At 37.7% G+C, this 19,651-nt stretch overlaps 1 protein-coding gene across 4 annotated transcripts in view; it reads right to left on the bottom strand.

The window, feature by feature from the left end:
• NEK1 (NIMA related kinase 1) overlaps positions 1 to 19,651 on the bottom strand; it is a 207,570-nt gene that overhangs the window by 21,665 nt on the left and 166,254 nt on the right. For all 4 annotated transcript variants that reach the window (XM_030918331.1, XM_030918325.1, XM_030918322.1 and 1 more), the window contains 2 exons: positions 17,974 to 18,062; positions 16,366 to 16,613 (listed from right to left, as the gene is read on the bottom strand). In XM_030918331.1, the coding sequence (XP_030774191.1) occupies positions 16,366 to 16,613; positions 17,974 to 18,062 (337 nt within the window). The remainder of the gene's footprint in view (positions 1 to 16,365; positions 16,614 to 17,973; positions 18,063 to 19,651) is intronic.

Below are 19,651 nucleotides of genomic sequence, written 5' to 3' on the forward strand. Positions count from 1 at the left end.
CCTTTTCATCATATCCAGGCCAACATCTATTGTTTTACTTACTATTATTTTTTTTTTTTTGAGACGGAGTCTCACTCTGTCGCCCAGGCTGGAGTGCAGTGGCGCGATCACAGCTCACTGCAAGCTCTGCCTCCCATGTTCACGCCATTCTCCTGCCTCAGTCTCCTGAGCAGCTGGGACTACAGGCGTCCGCCACCACACCCAGCTAATTTTTTGTATTTTTAGTAGAGATGGGGTTTCACCATTTTAGCCAGGATGGTCTCGATCTCCTGATCTCGTGATCCACACTCCTCGGTCTCCCAAAATGCTGGGATTACAGGTGTGAGCCACCGTGCCCGGCCACTTATTGTTTTTGGACTTCTTAATTATGGCCATTCTTGGCCAGACACAGTGGCTCGCTCACACCTGCAATCCCAGCACTTTGGGAGGCTGAGGCAGGTGGATCACTTGAGGTCAGGAGTTTGAGACTAGCCTGGCCCACATGGTGAAACTCTGTCTCTACTAAAAATACAAAAATCTGCCAGGTGTGGTGGAGTGTGCCTGTAATTCCAGCTACTTGAGAGGCTGAGGCAGGAGAACTGCTTAAACCCAGGAGACGGAGGTTGTAGTGAGCCGAGATCACACCATTGCACTCCAGCCTGGGTGACAGAGCAAGACTTCATCTCAAAAACTAAAGAAAAGAAAAGCAAAAAAAAAAAAAAAAAAAAAAAAAAAAAATTATGGCTGTTCTTGCAGGCGTAAGTGGTATCTCATTGTGGCTTTAATATGCATTTCCCTGATGATTAGTGATGTTGAGCAGTTTTTCATGTTTGTTGGATGTTTATATTCTTTTGAGAAATGTCTATTCACGCCCTTTGCTCACTTTTTGATGGGATTTTTTTTTCTAGTTTGTTTGAGTTCCTTGTAGATTCTGGATACTAGACTAATAAGTTTGAAGCAGTTTATTCATCTTTGGACAAGAGAATTTTATAAAAGAACACTTTCAGTTCTATAATTCTGATTCTACTATTTCTATGTTGTTTAAACAATATTCTATAGTTTTAACATCCACAAAAAGAACTCTTTCTGAAAATAATTGCTCATCTATGTAACACACTGCCTGAGATCTTACTTCATGTATAGTTTGTTTTTTTTTCATGATTGTTACATAATAATTTACACATCTAGCATTTGGTACCATTAAAAATTCAAACAGGAGTACAAAATTTTAGGGAACCTTAAAATGTTTCCTTCAGTTTTTATTGTTGGTTAGTTCTATTTTTTTCAAAGATGTAGAGAACCATATAACATAGTGAATGAACTCAGTATTACTTGCATTAACTGAACTTCAACTAAAAAATTCTACTTCTTGTAGTCCCAGCACTTTGGGAGGCTGAGGTGGGCGGATCATGAGGTCAGGAGATCGAGACCATCCTGGCTAAAAGGGTGAAACCCCGTCTCTACTAAAAAATAGAAAAAATTAGCTGGGTGTGGTGGGGGGCACCTATAGTCCCAGCTACTCTGGAGGCTGAGGCAGGAGAATGGCATGAACCCGGGAGGTGGAGCTTGCAGTGTGTTGAGATTGCGTCACTGCACTCCAGCCTGGGCGACAGAGCGAGACTCCGTCTCAAAAAAAAAAAAAAAAAAAATTCTACTCAAAATTATTCTAATTCACTCTTTGAGCTTCAGTAGTTTTCATATGAAATTAGGAAGTAGTGGTATTCTAGTTACACTACCAAATGGCTTATGATGGGCACATCTGTTTAGCCTGTTTACTGCAATTAAATGCTGCTGCTGCTCCCTAAGAATAAACCTCTGTGAATATCTGCTTACTTCAACCCATAAATCAGGCTTGAAATGGATTTAAAACATTAATTTAAAAATTAGGAACACTTCCCAAAGGCAAAAACTATGGACATTATCTAAGAATGGAATACTTTAACAAATCAAAGACATCTAAGGTACATGTGCTATTTATGTGAATTATACGTTAATCATTTTTTTGCCACTTTACATTTGCTTTAACAAGAAATTCTCAAGTTTTCATAAAGGAGATCAGTTTTTCATCCCACTCCCTATCCACAAAACACATCTGGTCTCTCTCCATCCCTTATTCACTATCACCTAAAGTGAAGAAACACGAGCTGACTGAAGGCAAATTTGCAAGAGGGCACTGACAATAAAGTGTGTGTCCTTCCTGTTCTTTCTCAGATTTGCCTGCCACAAAGTGCATGCGTATCCTGTTTCCCTTCTGTTGCCCTGTGGTGAGCACAAATAGCTCAGGCCTACGCCAGCTTTCTAGGGACAAGATGGGTCTCACTCTCAGTCTTACTGCTACTGGAGCTTGATGGATATAAAGCTCTTATTGTGGGTTAAGGAAGTTTGTTCTTCAGATTCCAAGGACTAGTCACTGGAGGAAAATATTGAGAGGCATGATTTTAGGCCAAATTTAAGCCACATTTTCCAGCAGGGTTTTATCAAAAATAAAACTGATATTATGATCTTTATCTGACTCTTTTTTTTTTTTTCTTGGTTTTGTTTGTTTTTTTTAAGACCTCGGTGGTCATGACTGACTTTTTTATTTTTTTATTTTTATTTTTTTGAGACAGTGTCTTGCTCTTGTTGCCCAGGCTGGAGTGCAATGGTGCAATCTTGGCTCACTGCAGCCTCTGCCTCCTGGGTTCAAGTGACTCTCCTGCCTCAGCCTCCCGAGTAGCTGGGATTACAGGCGTGTGCCGCCACACCTGGCTAATTTTGTATTTTTAGTAGAGATGGGGTTTCACCATGTTGGCCAGGCTGGTCTCAAACTCCTGACCTCAGGTGATCCAGCTGCCTCAGCCTCCCACAGTGCTGGGATTAGAGATGTGAGCCACTGTGCACCGCCATGACTGACTTTTATGTCATTTTAACTGGCTGCAAATGAAGCGGAGTTAGCAGGTAATTTTCTTATCTCAATCTACTTCAGATTTCATAGGATTATAAATTAATCAAATCTTGAAAATGTTACTATTTTTAAAAATTCGATTGGAAAAAATATATTGATAATTTCCCTTTATAAAATCATAACAAATGCAAAGTTTTGATTTCAATCTTTACAAATCTATGTTGGCCTACAGACCATTCAACTGAATTATGAAGGCATGTATCCCAGCCAGGAGTAACCTCTGAAGAATACCTTCATACCTGACTAGCAGGCTCCAGATAAGATGGAGGAGAAATGGAGCTCATGTACACAAACTTTCTCCACCAGCCTTGCTTCAATTTTTCCAATTATTTATGATCATGTATTTTATCATTTATATTCTCCAATTAGAATGGCTCCATAAGCAGAGGATTTTTGTCTGTTTTCCTCATTACTGTAACTCTAGAATTTAGAGTGGTACCTGGCACATAGTAGATATTTAATAAATATTTGTTGACTAAATGAATCTGCCTTACAATAGCTTGACTCAGAGTGAGAAGCAGAGGGGTGGGAACTCCACAAATTCATCCTGTATCCACTTGTGAGGACAACCAAACAGGCTTCATCAGTTTGCACTTTTAAAGAAACTGTTGTTCTTTAGAGAAGAATACAACACTGTATCACTGGCTTTAAACTGCTTATCACCTGTTCTACCTTTGTTCCTTCTGAAGGTGGAACAGTGTTTCCATAGACCGATTTCTACTTTTTTTTTTTTTGAGATGGAGTCTTGCTCTGTCGCCCAGGCTGGAGTGTAGTGGCGTAATCTCGGCTCACTGCAAGCTCCGCCTCCTGGGTTCACACCATTCTCCTGCCTCAGCCTCCCGAGTAGCTGGGACTACAGGCATGTACCACCACGCCCGGCTAATTTTTTTGTATTTTTAGTAGAGACGGGGTTTCACCATGTTAGCCAGGATGGTCTTGAGCTCCTGACCTCGTGATCTGCCCACCTCGGCCTCCCAAGTGCTGGGATTACAGGCTTGAGCCACCATGCCTGGCCGACTGATTTCTACTTTTAAAAGCCTCCTTGTAAAAGGCTTTTAATCAAAACCCATCACTGATGAATTCTCCCTAACAGGACCAAGAAAAGGAAAGGTTTATGGTAGAGAATGAACTTTAAACAATGCTTCACCATTATCTTCTACTGTTGGACTTCTTTGGCCTATTCCTTTCTCAAAACAAAGGTAGATTTGGTAAGGTACAAAGCAATCATATGTAAAAAGTCCCTAACTGATGAATACATTCTATCTACAGATAGAATTTATTGGGCATTAACTGTGTAGTAGATGCTTAGGATATAATGGTGATTGAAAACAGACCTAGTCCTTGCCTTATGATACTTTTAGGGAAGAAAAGTATCCTGACTCTGGGAATTCTGAACTTAGAAAAGTTATCACCACAAGACCAGAGAACAGTTCTGACAACAGAAAGGAGAAAGGCTTATCTATGTTTCATGAGCCATAGGTCTCTGCTGGAATAAGACTGACGGGGGTAAGAGAGAGGGAGAAAGAGAGGGAGAGAGGGAGGAAAGGAGAGAGAGAGGGAAGGAGACTGAGATTGAATGTCTCTTTGATGGAATTCACTGAATATACGGACCCAAACTTTTCAGTCTGTTCTGATTCGTGGGCTATAAATTCTACCATTCTGTTCACTTAACACCACAGATGTGTGGTGTTAATTTAGTTTATGCCACTTTTTTTTTTAAAGTAACTCTTTACTCCTTCAAACTACAGTTATTAATATTTAAATATTACAGCTAAGTTTTTTTTGAGACAGGGTCACACTCTGTCATCCAGGCTGGGGTGTGATGGCATGAACACTTACTGCAGCCTTGACTTCCTGGGCTCAAGCCATCCTCCCACCTCAGCCTCCCAAGCAGCTGGGACTAGAGGTGGGTGTGTGATATCATGCTTGGCTAATTTTAAAATTTTTTTGTAGAGATGGGGCTCACTATGTTGCTCAGGCTGCTCTCAAACTCCTGGGTTCAAGGGATCCTCTCGCCTTGGCCTCCCAAATACACCTAAATTTTATGCCACATTCCTCTACAACAAATTCCAAGGTTTTCCAGGCAAGTTTTCATATAAGATGGCAATGCAGCAAGTACATCACCACAGGCAACAGTTATTTTATGAATAAATTAGTGATAAACAGAAAGTACAATTTTAAATGACCTTTAATCAGTCTTTGTGTAAGAAACTAGATCAGTCACTTCATGTCACTAATACGTCCTTCAAAATCTACACTGACACACTATGTACTTTACCTCTCTGCACTGTAATTTCCTCACCTGTAAAATGGAGACAACAGTATTAATGGCCAGGCACAATGGCTCACGCCTGTAATCCTAGAACTTTGGGAAGCTGAGGTGGGCAGACTGCTTGAGGTCAGGAGTTCAAGACAAGCCTGGCCCACATGGTGGAACTCCATCTCTACTAAAAATACAAAAATTAGCTGGGCATGGTGGCAGGCACCTGCAATCCCAGCTACTTGGAAGGCTAAGGCAGGAGAATCGCCTGAACCCAGAGGGCGGAGGTTGCAGTGAGCCAAGATTGTGCCACTGCACTCCAGCCTGGGTGACAGAGTGAGATTCAGTCTCAAAAAAAGTCTTTGTCACATAGGGTCCTTGTGAGAAGTAATTATAGATCAAGCAGCTAGAACAGTATATAGCACACACTATTAGCCAGCTACTATTACACTAATAATTAGTATACTTTTATTAGATACCTTTGCAAAATCAAAGTAGTTCATAGTTATTTCCCAAGATAAAAAATATTAATAATTATGGACAATGCAAGGCTGTTTTCTGATTTCTACTATTTTGCTTAAATTTTAATGAGTTACAGTCATACATCCTACTAGTAACAACAGAAAGGTCAGTATAATCTGTATTACTCTGATAATATGGTCTTAAATTTGGTACTTTTTTATTACCACCAAGAAGTAAACATCATATTAGTAGCCTCTTTCCAAAATTTTATTGGTTGTTATCCAATAACCCTATATAGAAAATTAACTTGTTTAATATTTATGAATGTATTTGATAAGGTGTTCATAATTGTAGTTCATTGGAAAGGCATAGCACTCAAAATTAGACATTCCTTTGAGGCATTATTAATATTTTTAGCAGTCAAAGAGGGTTGACATATAACATAATTTAAACACTTTCCAGGCTGCATTAGGTCAACTGTAATCTGTGGCAGTATTTCTTGAGTGGGGAATGTGGACCACCAGTAGCAGAATTACTTACAGTGTGTGCCAAAAATGCATATTCCTGACCTCTGCTCCAGATGTATTAAAACAAATACCTTTAGATGCGAGGTATAAGAATCTATTTTAGACAAACATTCTTCATGGTACCCATGTTAAAATTCTAGCGTTAAGGCTCCATGGTTCAAAACAAACTGATCATTACTCAATGGTGAATGAACAAAATGGTGAATGAACAAAAAGGTTTTCATGAAGAAGTTCCAGTTTTGACTGCAAATTGCTCTGTAACCTACGTTAACAAAAACAGCTGGCCACCTAACTACAGTCTAAGTTATAGTCATTTTCCATTATAGGTTATCAATCGTATCGCTGCCTCATTGGATTTCTAAGTTATCAGCCAACAACACAGAGTACTGCATGGCATGCCTTTGCAGTGCCATCCACTGAATAATCTATTAAAAGCTTTATTGCAAAATGTGACTCTTTCAAAGACAAGTGGCTAATTCATTTGGTAATCTAGAATCTGTCCTTACATAAACAAAATCATGAGAAAACAACAATTTTAGACTGTTTAATTTTGACCTTTCACAAACTAACCTTCAGTGATCTCCAAGTGTTATAATATCTCATTTTAGCAAGTCACTTTGTAACTACCTTATAAAATCATTTACTGTATTTACAGTAGAAATAGTATTGAAGTTATCACAGGTTACAGAATTTATTGGCTGTTATAGAAAACTCCAGTAGAGAAATCTCTTACAGAGGGAAGAAGCAAGGAAAGCATTTATTCCCCTAAACAATTTATATATTTCTCTCCTCTGGGGAATATGGCATAGTTTATAATTCTCTTTTCATTTTGACTATCAAACAAATCTCATATTCAATATTAATAACTGTGTATAATAGTCGCTAGTGGCTTGCTGATTTATAATGCATATTCTCTAGCACAACCTGTATATTTGGATGTGATCAATTCTTCCGGTCTGAAGCAGGGTATAAACAAATATGTAGCATAAAAGGAAGGGCAGTCTTCTGGAATAACCGTGCTTATTCCAGGTCAACACTTATAGCCCTGCTGATGAATGGTGGCAATCAAAGCATTACTCTGATTGCCAGTCTTATAGTGATCAACTAAGCCACTAACTACTATCTGTATGGTTGCTTAAACATGTAATTCAGTTTACTGTCATTACATCTTAGTTTCTGCAAAAAGAGCCACTTAAAGTACATTAGAAGAATGCCTTAGTATCATGATCCAGAGCATATTCCCAGAATTCTAGGTCTCTAAAGATGTGGCTAAGGAACTGCTTGTGAGGTGTAGGGCGGGGTAGGGGCAAGAGGACAAGGGAGGACTTGGGCCACAAGAACAGTTCCACTTTTATCTCTTTAAGACATTGCATTCCTTTATTCAGAAAAAAGAGAGACATTTTCTAGAAACCGGGGAAAGGATCCCACAAATTTGAAAACTAAGGACATCTGCTTAAGGATAAGAATGACCGGAATCTTACCTCCTTCACATCTGAGTTACTAAGAACTAGCTGTAATTCCTCGAACACACTGTGTTATCTCATGTTAAAGATAGTTTATTTTGCTTTAAATGTTCTGCATGTCCCATCCACCATGCAAACTTTTTCAGAAATCTTTCTTTGTTCTAGGACAGACTTAATCATTTCCTCTTCAGTAGTCGCACTATCCCACATTCATCTCTCCATTACAGGAATTATCATAATGCATTATAAGTGTTTTCACTTATTTGTTCCTTCTCAAACTGTGTGGTAGATAAGATTTACAACAACATCCTCAAGGTAAATACAAAAGTTTCCTAGAAAATTTCTTATACTACTCACCAAAGTAAACTGAGAGCATGAAGATATATTAATGTACATCTTATTTAAGACAGATCTTTGGTGTACTGGTTAACAATCCTCACATTAGGTATCACACATACATAAATGTCTAGATGTTATCAGATACTCAAAGACTAAGGTTAAGCATATTTGGCTGGGCATGGTGGCTCACGTCTGTAATTCCAGCACTTTTGAGAGATCAAGGTGGGAGGATTGTTTGAGCCCAGGAGTTCTAGACCAGTCTGGGCAACTTAGCGAGACCCTGTCTCTACAAAAAATTTAAAAATTAGCCAGGCATAGTGAAGCATTCACCAGCTATTTAGGAGGCTGAGGTGGGAGGATTGCTTGAGCCCAGGAGGTTGAGGCTGTAGTGAGCTGTGATTGCACCCCTGCACTCCATTCTGGAAGACAGAGCAAGACCCTGTCTCTAACATTAAAAAAAGATTAAGTGCATTCACAAATACACTTTAAATAAAATCAGTGTAATAAGTGAAGCTGAAAAGCTAACAACTACTATATTAGAGTTTCCTGTATGTGCTACAGTAGCATGTCCTATAACTGTAATTTTCCAACCTGATGGCCAAGATGATGATGTCTGACATTACTTGGGATGGCAATTACTAGAAGGGGAAACGAAGCCAAGGCTCCACTTGAAAGACTATAATGAGTCACAGTTGAAAAGAACAAAGAGAAGCTCATTTCAGGCCAGGGTAACAGCAAGTGCAAACTCTACTGCAGGAAAGGGCGTGGTGTATCAAGGGAAAAATGTTAGAATGAGCTAGAGAAAAATGTTTTGAGGTCAGACAGAGAGGCAGTCAATGCCACATGAAACCTTGTAGACCATGGTAAAGAGTCGGAATGTTATTTAAGCAGCAGAAAGCCACTGAAATCTTAAGCATGGCTGTGATTTGACATAATTTATAATATTAAAAAAGACTTCCGGTTTCTATTTGGACAATGGATTTCACACAGGTAGCCACAGAATGAGGAAGAGAAGTTAGGAAATAATTGGTTGATATGACTAATAGATTGATGACATAGATGAATAATCTGTAGGAAAGAGCTAGAGTAATGAAGTTGAGTATCATCAGCATATAAATTATATTTAAAGCCTTGGGGTCAGATTACTTGGGAAGCAAATGCAAATAAAGAAGGCCCAGGATATAGCCTTGAAATATCACATTTGCCGGGCGCGGTGGCTCAAGCCTGTAATCCCAGCACTTTGGGAGGCCGAGACGGGCGGATCACGAGGTCAGGAGATTGAGACCATCCTGGCTAACACAGTGAAACTCCGTCTCTACTAAAAAATACAAAAAACTAGCCGGGCGTGGTGGTGGGCGCCTGTAGTCCCAGCTACTCGGGAGGCTGAGGCAGGAGAATGGCGTGAACCCGGGAGGCAGAGCTTGCAGTGAGCTGAGATCCGGCCACTGCACTCCAGCCCGGGTGACAGAGCGAGACTCCATCTCAAAAAAAAAAAAAAAAAAAAAGAAATATCACATTTATCTTCTGGAGACTTCCAGCTCTGGCCATGAGAGAGTAATAATGGCCAGAGTTAACCTCCCACAGGAAACAACTAGAAAACTGGACAAAATACATGACAAAATATATGACATTGTGTTTAGATATTAAACAATAAGCAGCACAAGACTGTCATCCCTGTGAGAAGGGAAATGAATGAACTAAACCCTACCACTAAACTGGCTTTCTGCCTGGAGAAAATATCTGGACTCTGGGACTAGAAAAGAGAGAGCTTTATTTGAAAAATAAAAAAAACTTCAAAACTTTGCAAGGTAGTTTTCTTGAGTCTTTGATGAGCACAGGCCACGAATATGTATAGAATGAAACTTCACAAAGCTAGGCCAAAACAACTGGGGAGTTGTAGACTGAACAATGCTCAGAGCGCTTCCAGGTAGGAGATGATCAAACTGACTGGGAGAGAGGTGTTTCCTCAAGACCCACCTGTGATGTACAGTGGAGGCCCTAGAGGGTCATGCCTTGGAAATAAGCTGAACTAGCTCTAGAATGAAGACAACTTTACACTTGTCCTAGCAAAGCTTAAAAACAAAGTTTAAAAGTATAAAATATATCCACAAGTAACTTGACTCTCTTAAACCCAACACTCTTTACAGGAAGACAGTAGTAACAAAAAAATCAGAGACCTAGGAATATAATATTCACAAGGTCCACCTTCAAATAAAGAATTATAAAACATACCCAGTAGTAGGACAATATGACCCATCACCAGTAGAAAAGTAAGTCAACAGAAAAAGATACACAGATGATGGAACTCGCAGATAAGGATGCTAAGCCAGCTATTTTAATGGAGTATTAACGGATAAACATGAACATAATGAGAGAAATGGAAGATACAAAAAACAACTTCTAAAGATAAAACATACAATATCAAAATAAAAGTTTCACTGAGTGGGATTAATAGTATATTATTGCAGAAAAAAGATAAGTAAACGTGAATACATACTAATAGAATTCATTCGCAATGAAGTACAGAGAGAAAAAAAGACTGAAAACAAAATGAACATAATCTTAGTGACCTGTGGAACGGTATCAGTCTAACATATATGTAACTGGAGTCACAGAAAAGGGAGTAGGGAGAAAGAGAAAAAAATATTTAATTGAAATAATAGCCAAAACATTTCCAAATTTGATGAAAAGTATAAACCCAAGGGTCCAAGAAGATCAATGAACCCCAAAGCAGGATAAACACACACACATTACAGACCCCATATACAGCAATGGTCTTATAAGATTATAATAGAGCTGAAAAATTCCTCTCACCACCTAATGGCATCATAGTGTCACAGTGTAATGCATTATTCATGTTTGTGGTGATGCTGATGTAAACAAACCTACCACACTGCTAGTCCTATAAAACCTTACTCCAAAAACCTTACTCCCCCAAAACCTTACCAAAGCACTTAATAATCAAAATGCTAGAAACCAGTGATAAAAAGAAAACTGTAAAAGAAGCCAGAGAAAAAGATACACTATATACACGAAGATAAGAAAGCTCACATATTTCTTAGAAACAATGCAACCCAGAAGACAAGATAATTCTATATTTAGTGAAATATCCACTCAAAATGAAGGTGAAATAAAAACACTTTCACACAAACAAAATCTGAAAAAAACATCATCAACAGGGCTGTGTAAGAAGTGTTAATGGAAGTTCTTAAAGTGGAAGAAAAATAATACCAGATAGAAACTTGAATTCTGCACAAAAGAACCAAAAATGTCAGAAATAGTAAATATGTAAATATAAAAGACTTTCTCAATTTCTGATTTCTGGAAAAGATAAATGAATGCTTAAGCAAAAATAATAAAAATGTATTGTGGAATTTATAACATGTGGTAGAAAAATACCTGACAACAATACCACGAAGGACAACAGGCAGGACGGGAATAGAAGTACAGTCATGCTTTGCTTAACAAAGATACACTCCGAGAAAAGTGTTGTTAGGCAACTTTGTCATTGTGTGAACATCATAGAGTGTAATTACACAAACCTAGATGATATTAGCCTACTAATTATCTAGGATATGTGGTACAGCCTATTGTTCCTAGGCTACAAACCTGTATAGCATGTTACTACACTCAGTATTATAGAAGATTGTAATACAATGGTAAATATCTGTCTATCTAAACACTAAAGTATAGTCAAAATACCATATAAAAGATTAAAAATGGTGCACCTGTATAGGTACTTACCATGAATGGAGCTTGTGGAAGTTGCCCTGGGTAAGTCGGTGAGTCAAATGTGAAGGCCTGGGACATTAGTGTAGACTACTGTGGACTTTATAAACATTGTATACATAGACTACACTAAATGTATTTAAAAATTTTCTGTCTTCAATAAATTAACCTTAGCTTACTGTAATCTTTTCACTTTATAAACTTGAAGACACAAGCACACACATTAGCCTATGCCTAAAGAGGGTCAGGATCATCAATATCACTGTCTTCCACCTCTAATCTAGAAAGTCTTCAATGGGCAGTAACATGAATGGAGCTGTCATCTCGTGTGACAACTATACACTATACACTGAAATACCTCCTGAAGGTATGCACTGAAATACCTCCTGAAGGACCTGCCTGAGGCTGTTTTACAGTTCACTTTCTTTTAATAAGTAGAACACTCCAAAATAATGATAAAAAGTAAAGCATTAAAAATACATAAACCAGGCATGCAGTCATTTATTATTGTTGTCAAGCATTAGGTACTGTACATAACTGTATGTCCTAAACTTTTATAGGACTAGCAGTGTGGTAGGTTTGTTTACATCAGCATCACCACAAACATGTGAGTAACACATTACACTGTGACACTAGACACTAGGATGTCATTAGGTGGTGAGAGGAATTTTTCAGCTCTATTATAATCTTATGGGACCATTGCTGTATATGGGGTCTGTAATTCACTGAAATGTCATTATGTGGTGCATGACTGTCTATGGTTGTAAGGCTTTTATGACATATGTGAAGTGATATAATATTACTTGAAGGGAGATTATGCTAAGCTAAAGATGTATCTTGAAAACAAACAGTAGAGATAGAATAAGGTGCTAAAAATACTCAATCCAAAGGAAGGAAGAATAAAAGTAAAAAGGGAACAAAAAAGTGATCAGACAAATAGAAAATAAATAGAAAAATGGTAGGTTTAAACCCGATCATATGGTTGTGATATTATTACATTAAATGTAAATTGTCTAATCAATTAAAAGAGATTGTTAGATTTGTTAAAAACAAGACTCGACTAACATGCTAACTGCAAGAAATCCACTTTAAATATAAAATGTTTGGTTAAGAGTAGTAAAGAATGTATATATACCATATAAAGATTAAGCATAAGAAAGCTGGAATGGCTGTAATAAAACCAGAGAAAATGTTTCAGACAAGGTGATATGACCAGTGATAAAAGGATTCAATTCATGGTGACAAAGGGGTTGATCCATTAAGAAGACATATTGATTCTTAGTTTAAATGCAACTGAGTGGAAATTTCAACACTCCCTTTCAGTAATCGATAAGTAGAAAGAAAATCAGTAAGGACATTGAACAACATGATCAAACAAAAAGAATACTTCATAAACATAAACATATCAATTCATCCAGGAGACATAGGAATACTAAATTTTTATTTGTCTCAAAACAGAAATTCAAAATACATAAAATAAAAACTGACATAACTGAAAGAAGAAATAGTTACCTATACAAGTTGATATGGTATGGCTATGTCCCCACCCAAATCTCATCTGCAATTATAATCCCCATGGGTCAGTGAAGGGACCTGGTGGGAGGTAACTGGATCATAGGGGCGGATTTCCCCCATGCTATTCTTGTGATGGTGAGTGAGTTCTCATGAGATCTGACAATTTAAAAGTGTGTGGCACTTCCCCCTTTGTGTCCGTGCGCTCTCTCTCTCTCTCTCTCTCTCTGTCTCCTGCTGCCATGTAAGATATGCCTTGCTTCCCCTTCGCCTTCTGCCACGATTAAGTTTCCTGAAGCTCCCCAGTCATGTGGAACTGTAAGTCGATTAAATATCTTTTCTTCATAAATTACTCATTCTCAGGTACTTCTTGATAGCAGTGTGAAACTGACTACTACACAAGTGTAGTTAAGAATTTCAATCTTCTCTCAGCAATTTATAGTTCAAATAGATTAAAAAATCAGTAAAGATGTAGAAGACTTGAACAACAATATCAACCAATTTGACTTAACTGACATTTACAGTATATTTCACAGTAGAAAAACACACATTAGTTTTAAGAAATTTGTTAGAGTAGGATCAACCAGCAGTGGACACAGAAGAGTGACTACTGAGTTCAGAGAAAAACCAGGAAAGTACAATATAAAGGGAATCAACAGATAAAGTGAATTTAATAGTACAGCATATATGAACTCTGTTGAAAGAAGAAAAGCTAAGAAAGGTGAAAGAGAAAATGGTGCAGAGAATTTTCAACATACTGGTAACTGATGATCTGAACAGAGCTGCTTTAAAAAGCTAAAAAGCCATATTGGAATGTATTGGGAAGTGAATGCATGTGGAAACTGCAATGAGACTGCAACACAGTCAAGATGCTTGGTTGCAAAAGGGGTAGAGAAATGGGGAGGTAGCTAAACAAGGATATTGTGCTCAAAAGAAGTTTGCTATTTTTGATGAGATTTATTAGAACGTGTATGTTGAGTAAATGATCCACTATAGAAAAAGTTGATGACACAGGTTAGAGTGGCAAAATTAATGGAGTCAGTTCCTTGAAGAGTGAGGAGGCGGGATCCAAAGCACAAGGGGAATTTCCTCAACCAAGAAAATAATCCCACTAGTAATTTAACATTTGCAAAAAAGAGCTTTAAACATGCTTATAAAAGGTTAAATTATCCCACCTTAGTAAACAGATTATGTAAATATTTACAGAATGGGCAGGGATGGTTTTGTGTTCTTTTCCTAAATGGCTACAGACTGCTTTAATTTTCTAGTGTTTTTTCTTGCCTCTTTCCTCATAGTCTTCTACATGAAATCTGCATTGCTGCTTCTACTTTGCTGTGGTTACTTCCAGAGTAAGTTCTTCTACAGAACTCTGAAGGCTGGACTAAGGTCACAAAAGGCAATCAAACAATCAAATCTATTATGCAAAGAATATTAACTTTATAGACGGCAATAAGGTATTAAGAAGCTCTGAGCTAAAGATAGGCTATACATTGTTACTACAAAAGTACATGAATTGTATGATAGTCCTTATCTATAGGCCTTTCTCTCTAACTCTGAAGATCATAAGTGTTTTGGTAGTTCACACCTTTCAAAAGACTGACTGATATTAGATAAATGAGGAAACTTAATCTCTAAATTTAAGACAAGCATACGAAAATACTCCACAAAATGGAAGCATACCCAGTTGGAAAATTAAACTGAAAATCAAAATGACTATTTATTATTTATTTGAGACAGAGACTCACTCTGTCACCCAGGCTGGAGTGCAATGGCTCAATCTTGGTTCACTGCAACTTCACCTCCCGGGTTCAAGTGATTCTCTTGCCTCAGCCTCCAAGTAGCTGGGATTACAGGCCCATACCAACACGCCCAGCTAATTTTTGTAGTTTTAGTAGAGATGGGGTTTCGCCATGTTGGCCAGGCTGGTCTCGAGCTCCTGAGCTCAAGAGATCCGCCCACCCCAGCTTCCCAAACTGCTGGGATTGTAGGTATGAGCCAGCATGCCTGGCCAAAATGACATATTTAAAAAACAGTTAAGGACTAAAGAATTCAGACAATTCATTCCTTTACAGGCTAAAATAAATAAAAAATGCCCAACCTCATTTGTAAAACACAGAAACATAAATGTATACAAATCAATACCATTACTCATTTGTTAAATAGATAATTTCTAAGTAAATGATAATAGTGGGTGGTATTTAACATTCAGAGAAATAGATGTGCTTTCACATACTATTGACAGAACTATAAACTATTTAGAAATGAGACAGTATACAATATAACCTTTTCAATTCCACTTATAGAAATTTATTTTATGGAAATAATTGTAGATATGTACAAAGATAAGAGGTGTAGTGATTACGACAACAAAAATTAAAGCAGAAAGGTACGACAATAGAAACAGATTTGTAAAAAGATTATGATAAGCAGCTCAGTTAATGATGATATAAAGAGAATATGTGACAATGACAAAGTGCTGTTTTCATCACAGTATTGTAATAATGGCATTTGCAATAACGTCATAATATATATTGAATAGAAAAGGTTATAAAGAGTATACATAACATCTTATTTTGGTAAAAAGTTATGTATGTGCAAAAATTATATGAGAAGTAATATAACAAATGATATTTCTTATTTTTACCTGCGTTTCAACATTTTCTCTAGAGATATTTTTTATAAGAAAAAATTGGTTACATATATTCAAAAACAGCAAGTGAGAAAAAGAGGTCTGAAAAACTACGAGAAAGTGCATATGAATATCTATTAATGTTTTTACACACGAATTAGGCAATATAGCTCCTCTACCTCTGTCTTTTTTAGATATACTGCTCAAGCTTAGTGTGATAATAAAAATGGAAGTCAGGTTGGATAGTGGGAAAGAGCAATAGTGCATGAGGGTATATAAGGGACTTTTTGCTCAAGTAAAAGACTCTATTAAAAAAATCCTTAACAGGAAGCCAATGAAATAGTCTTTATCCAAGTTGTACTCCCAATTGCAATTCCTTTGCTCAGAAGATGGAGGTTTTTGTTGGATGTGTGTTTGTGTCTGTGTAAAGAGATTAAAACTCAATATTACGGTTTACAAAAGAAAAACAATAATACACGTGATCGAATGGATAATATTTCCCATTTGAGGACAATACTTGCCTTTGGGTTGTTTGCATCAAACTGACCAGTTGAAAGTCCAATCAGCAAGGAATTCTTGTTTTTATTTTTTGGTGGTAAATGCGAGTGAGATCGAAATGCAAAGGATTCTTCTGGTGAACACTGAACTGACTGAACTTGAGGGACTAAGTTCAAGTGTTCAGAATGAACCACCTTATGGAAAAATGGCTCTGGTTGCACAGACTTATCTACATCACATTTAGAGTGCTGAGAATCATTGGCTCCAGTCTCTGTGGTAGAAAGGAGAGATTATGTGGTAAGTCTATACAGTACTTGAAGTTCTACATGATGTTGATAAAGCACAGTATGTAATACAAATTCTAGCAAAAAACCCACATATCAGGAAAATAAAATCAAAATATGTGTGTCAGTATATTACCTTCTGAATAATCTTTAACAGGATACGATGTTTTATCTTCAGAGAGTTGATTTAATTTGTTATGTACTTTCATTATATTGAAAGTTCTACAATACAGACACAAGGCTAGGCATGGTGGCTAATGCCTTTAATCCCAGCCCCTCGGGAGGCCAAGGTGGGAGGATTGCTTGAGGCCAGGAGTTTGAAACCAGCCTGAGCAACTAAGTGAGACTCTGTCTCCACAAAAAATAAAATAACATTAGCCAAGGTGGAGGACTGCTTGAGGCCAGGAGTTTGAAACCAGCCTGAGCAACTAAGTGAGACTATGTCTCCACAAAAAATAAAATTAGCTGGGTGTAGGAGCGCATGCCTGTAGTCCCAGCTACTCTGGAGGATGATGTGAGGGTTTTTTGAGCCCACGAATTCAAAGCTGCAGTAAGTTATAATCGAGCCACTGCACTCCAGCCTGGGCAACAGAGTGAGACCCTGTCTCTCAAGAAAAACAAAATGAAAAAAAAAAAAAACAAATCCAAAGAAATGTGAAAAAATACACTATTTAGATACATACTTAGTTCCAGTTTATCTTTGTTCCTATAGGTTAGATGAAAAAAATTATTTTTTCTTTTCTTTTTAAGAAACAGGGTCTCGGTCTATTGCCCAGGCTGGAGTGCAGTGCTACTGCACTGCAGCCTTGAACTCCTGGTCTCAAGCAATCCTCTCACCTCAGTCTCCTGAGTGGATGGGACTACAGGCACGCCACCACGCCTGGCTAATTTTAAAACTTTTTTGTAGGATGGAGTAGTGCTATGTCGTCCAGGCTGGTCTCAAACTTCTGGCCTCAAGTGATCCTCCCACCTCCGCCTCCCAAAGCTCTGGGATTACAGGTGTAAGCCGTTGCACCCAGCCTACCTTTCTTATATTTTAGCTAATACTATTTAAAAAAGAAGACAATTTATTTAATGTCCTTAGTACCCTGGCTTAGCTTTGGCAAGTAATTCTTTTCATTTTGAATATCCAATAAAAATAACTGACCAAAAACGTTCACTGCCATGTTGCTTTACAATCCAGGCTTATTAATGTAGTCCACTGTGCTATGCCTATATTTTTAAAATGACTGAGATGACTGATAAGGAATGCTTTCTTATTTATATATTAACCAAATAAAACAGGTTGATGTTAATAATCACTGACAATCTTCCAGAAAGTAATTAGACTAATGCAATGATGCTTACCGATATGAAGGTCACTAAGTTGGTCCACAGTACTTGAGACTCCATCTTCAGAAACTTCATTTTCCTGAATGGTGATCCTATCTTCCAACCTGCCACAGATGGGTACACCAATTAAACATACACACACACGCAGTTTACCAGAAACAAAAGTGCTCTAAAATACAGAAAACGGAACACAAGTTCACTAGCATTCTTTGTTCCCTCTTCCAAGTATTTTTCTCACTTTCATATATACTTTCTCACATAAGTACACTGTATTTTTCACCCTGTTCAAATCCTCGCCAAACAGTAATCATTCACAGCAACCAGGCTCACCACATTTTATAACAATGGTTCTCAAAGTACAGTCCCCAGACAACGGCATAGTAAACAAACTGGTTAGAAATACAAATTCTCAGGCTCACCCTTGACCTGTGAATCAGGGGGAGATAAGACCCAACAATTAGTTGTGAAAAGTCCCAAAGTCATTCTAATACATGCTGATATCTGAGAACCACTACTTTAAAGAATGGGAATGCCCCTTAAGAGTGGAGACTATAAAACAATTACAATATATTAATACCATGGAATATCATGCAGCTGTTAAAAAATGAAGCAGAGATCTATATAAACTGATTAGAATAGGCAAGATATACTGTTAAGTAAACAAAGTGATTTGCAGACCAATTTGTATTAAATGGTGTTAGGTGTTGAAAAAATGGTTTGCAGCACAGAAAAATAGAATAATATTCACAAAAATATTTTAAACCTCAAAGGGAGGGTATTAAAATTGAGGAAAAAAATAAAAAAACTCATAATTTTTATCTCTGTATGCTTGGAAATTAAATTCATGCATTTTTTTTTTTTTAACAAAAATTTAAGGACTGGAGGGATATATTCCAAAAGTACCAATAATTTATGTCTGGGAGTTAGCTTATAGGTAAATTTTTATTTTCTAAATACTTTTAAATCTGTTTCAAATTTTATTTTATTTTTTCAATTAATTTATTTTTTTTTTGAGACAGAGTCTTGCTCTGTTGCCCAGGCTGGAGTGCCGTGGCACTATCTCGGCTCACTGCGACCTCCACCTCCTCGGTTCATACCATTCTCCTGCCTCAGCCTCCCAAGTAGCTGGGACTACAGGTGCCGGCCACCATGCCCAGCTAATTTTTTGTATTTTTAGTAGAGACAGGGTTTCATCATGTTAGCCAGGATAGTCTCGATCTCCTGACCTCATGATCTGCCCACCTCAGCCTCCCAAAGTGCTGGGATTACAGGCGTGAGCCACCGTGCCCATCCTGTTTCAAATTTTAAATAATTTTCTACTTTTTCACTTTCAGATTTTCAACCATTTTCTGTTTTTATTTTATTTTTATTTATTTATTTTTGAGAGAGTCTCACTGCCATTCAGGTTGGAGTGCAGTGGCACAATCTTGGCTCACTGCAGTCTTTTCCTCCCAGATTCAAGCGATTCTCATGACTTAGCCTTCCGAGTAGTTAGGGTGACAGGAAGATGCCACTGCACCCAGCTAATTTTTGTATTTTTCAGTAGAGACGGGGTTTGCCATGTTGGTCAGGTTAGTCTCGAACTCCTGACCTCAGGTGATCCACTCGCCTTGGCCTCCCAAAGTGCTGGGATTACAGGCATAAGCCACCATGTCCAGCCTCTGTTTTTTATTTTTAAAGCTTATATATATAT

Source organism: Rhinopithecus roxellana, chromosome 2 (genome assembly GCF_007565055.1).
Source record: "Rhinopithecus roxellana isolate Shanxi Qingling chromosome 2, ASM756505v1, whole genome shotgun sequence".
NCBI lineage: Eukaryota > Metazoa > Chordata > Mammalia > Primates > Cercopithecidae > Rhinopithecus > Rhinopithecus roxellana.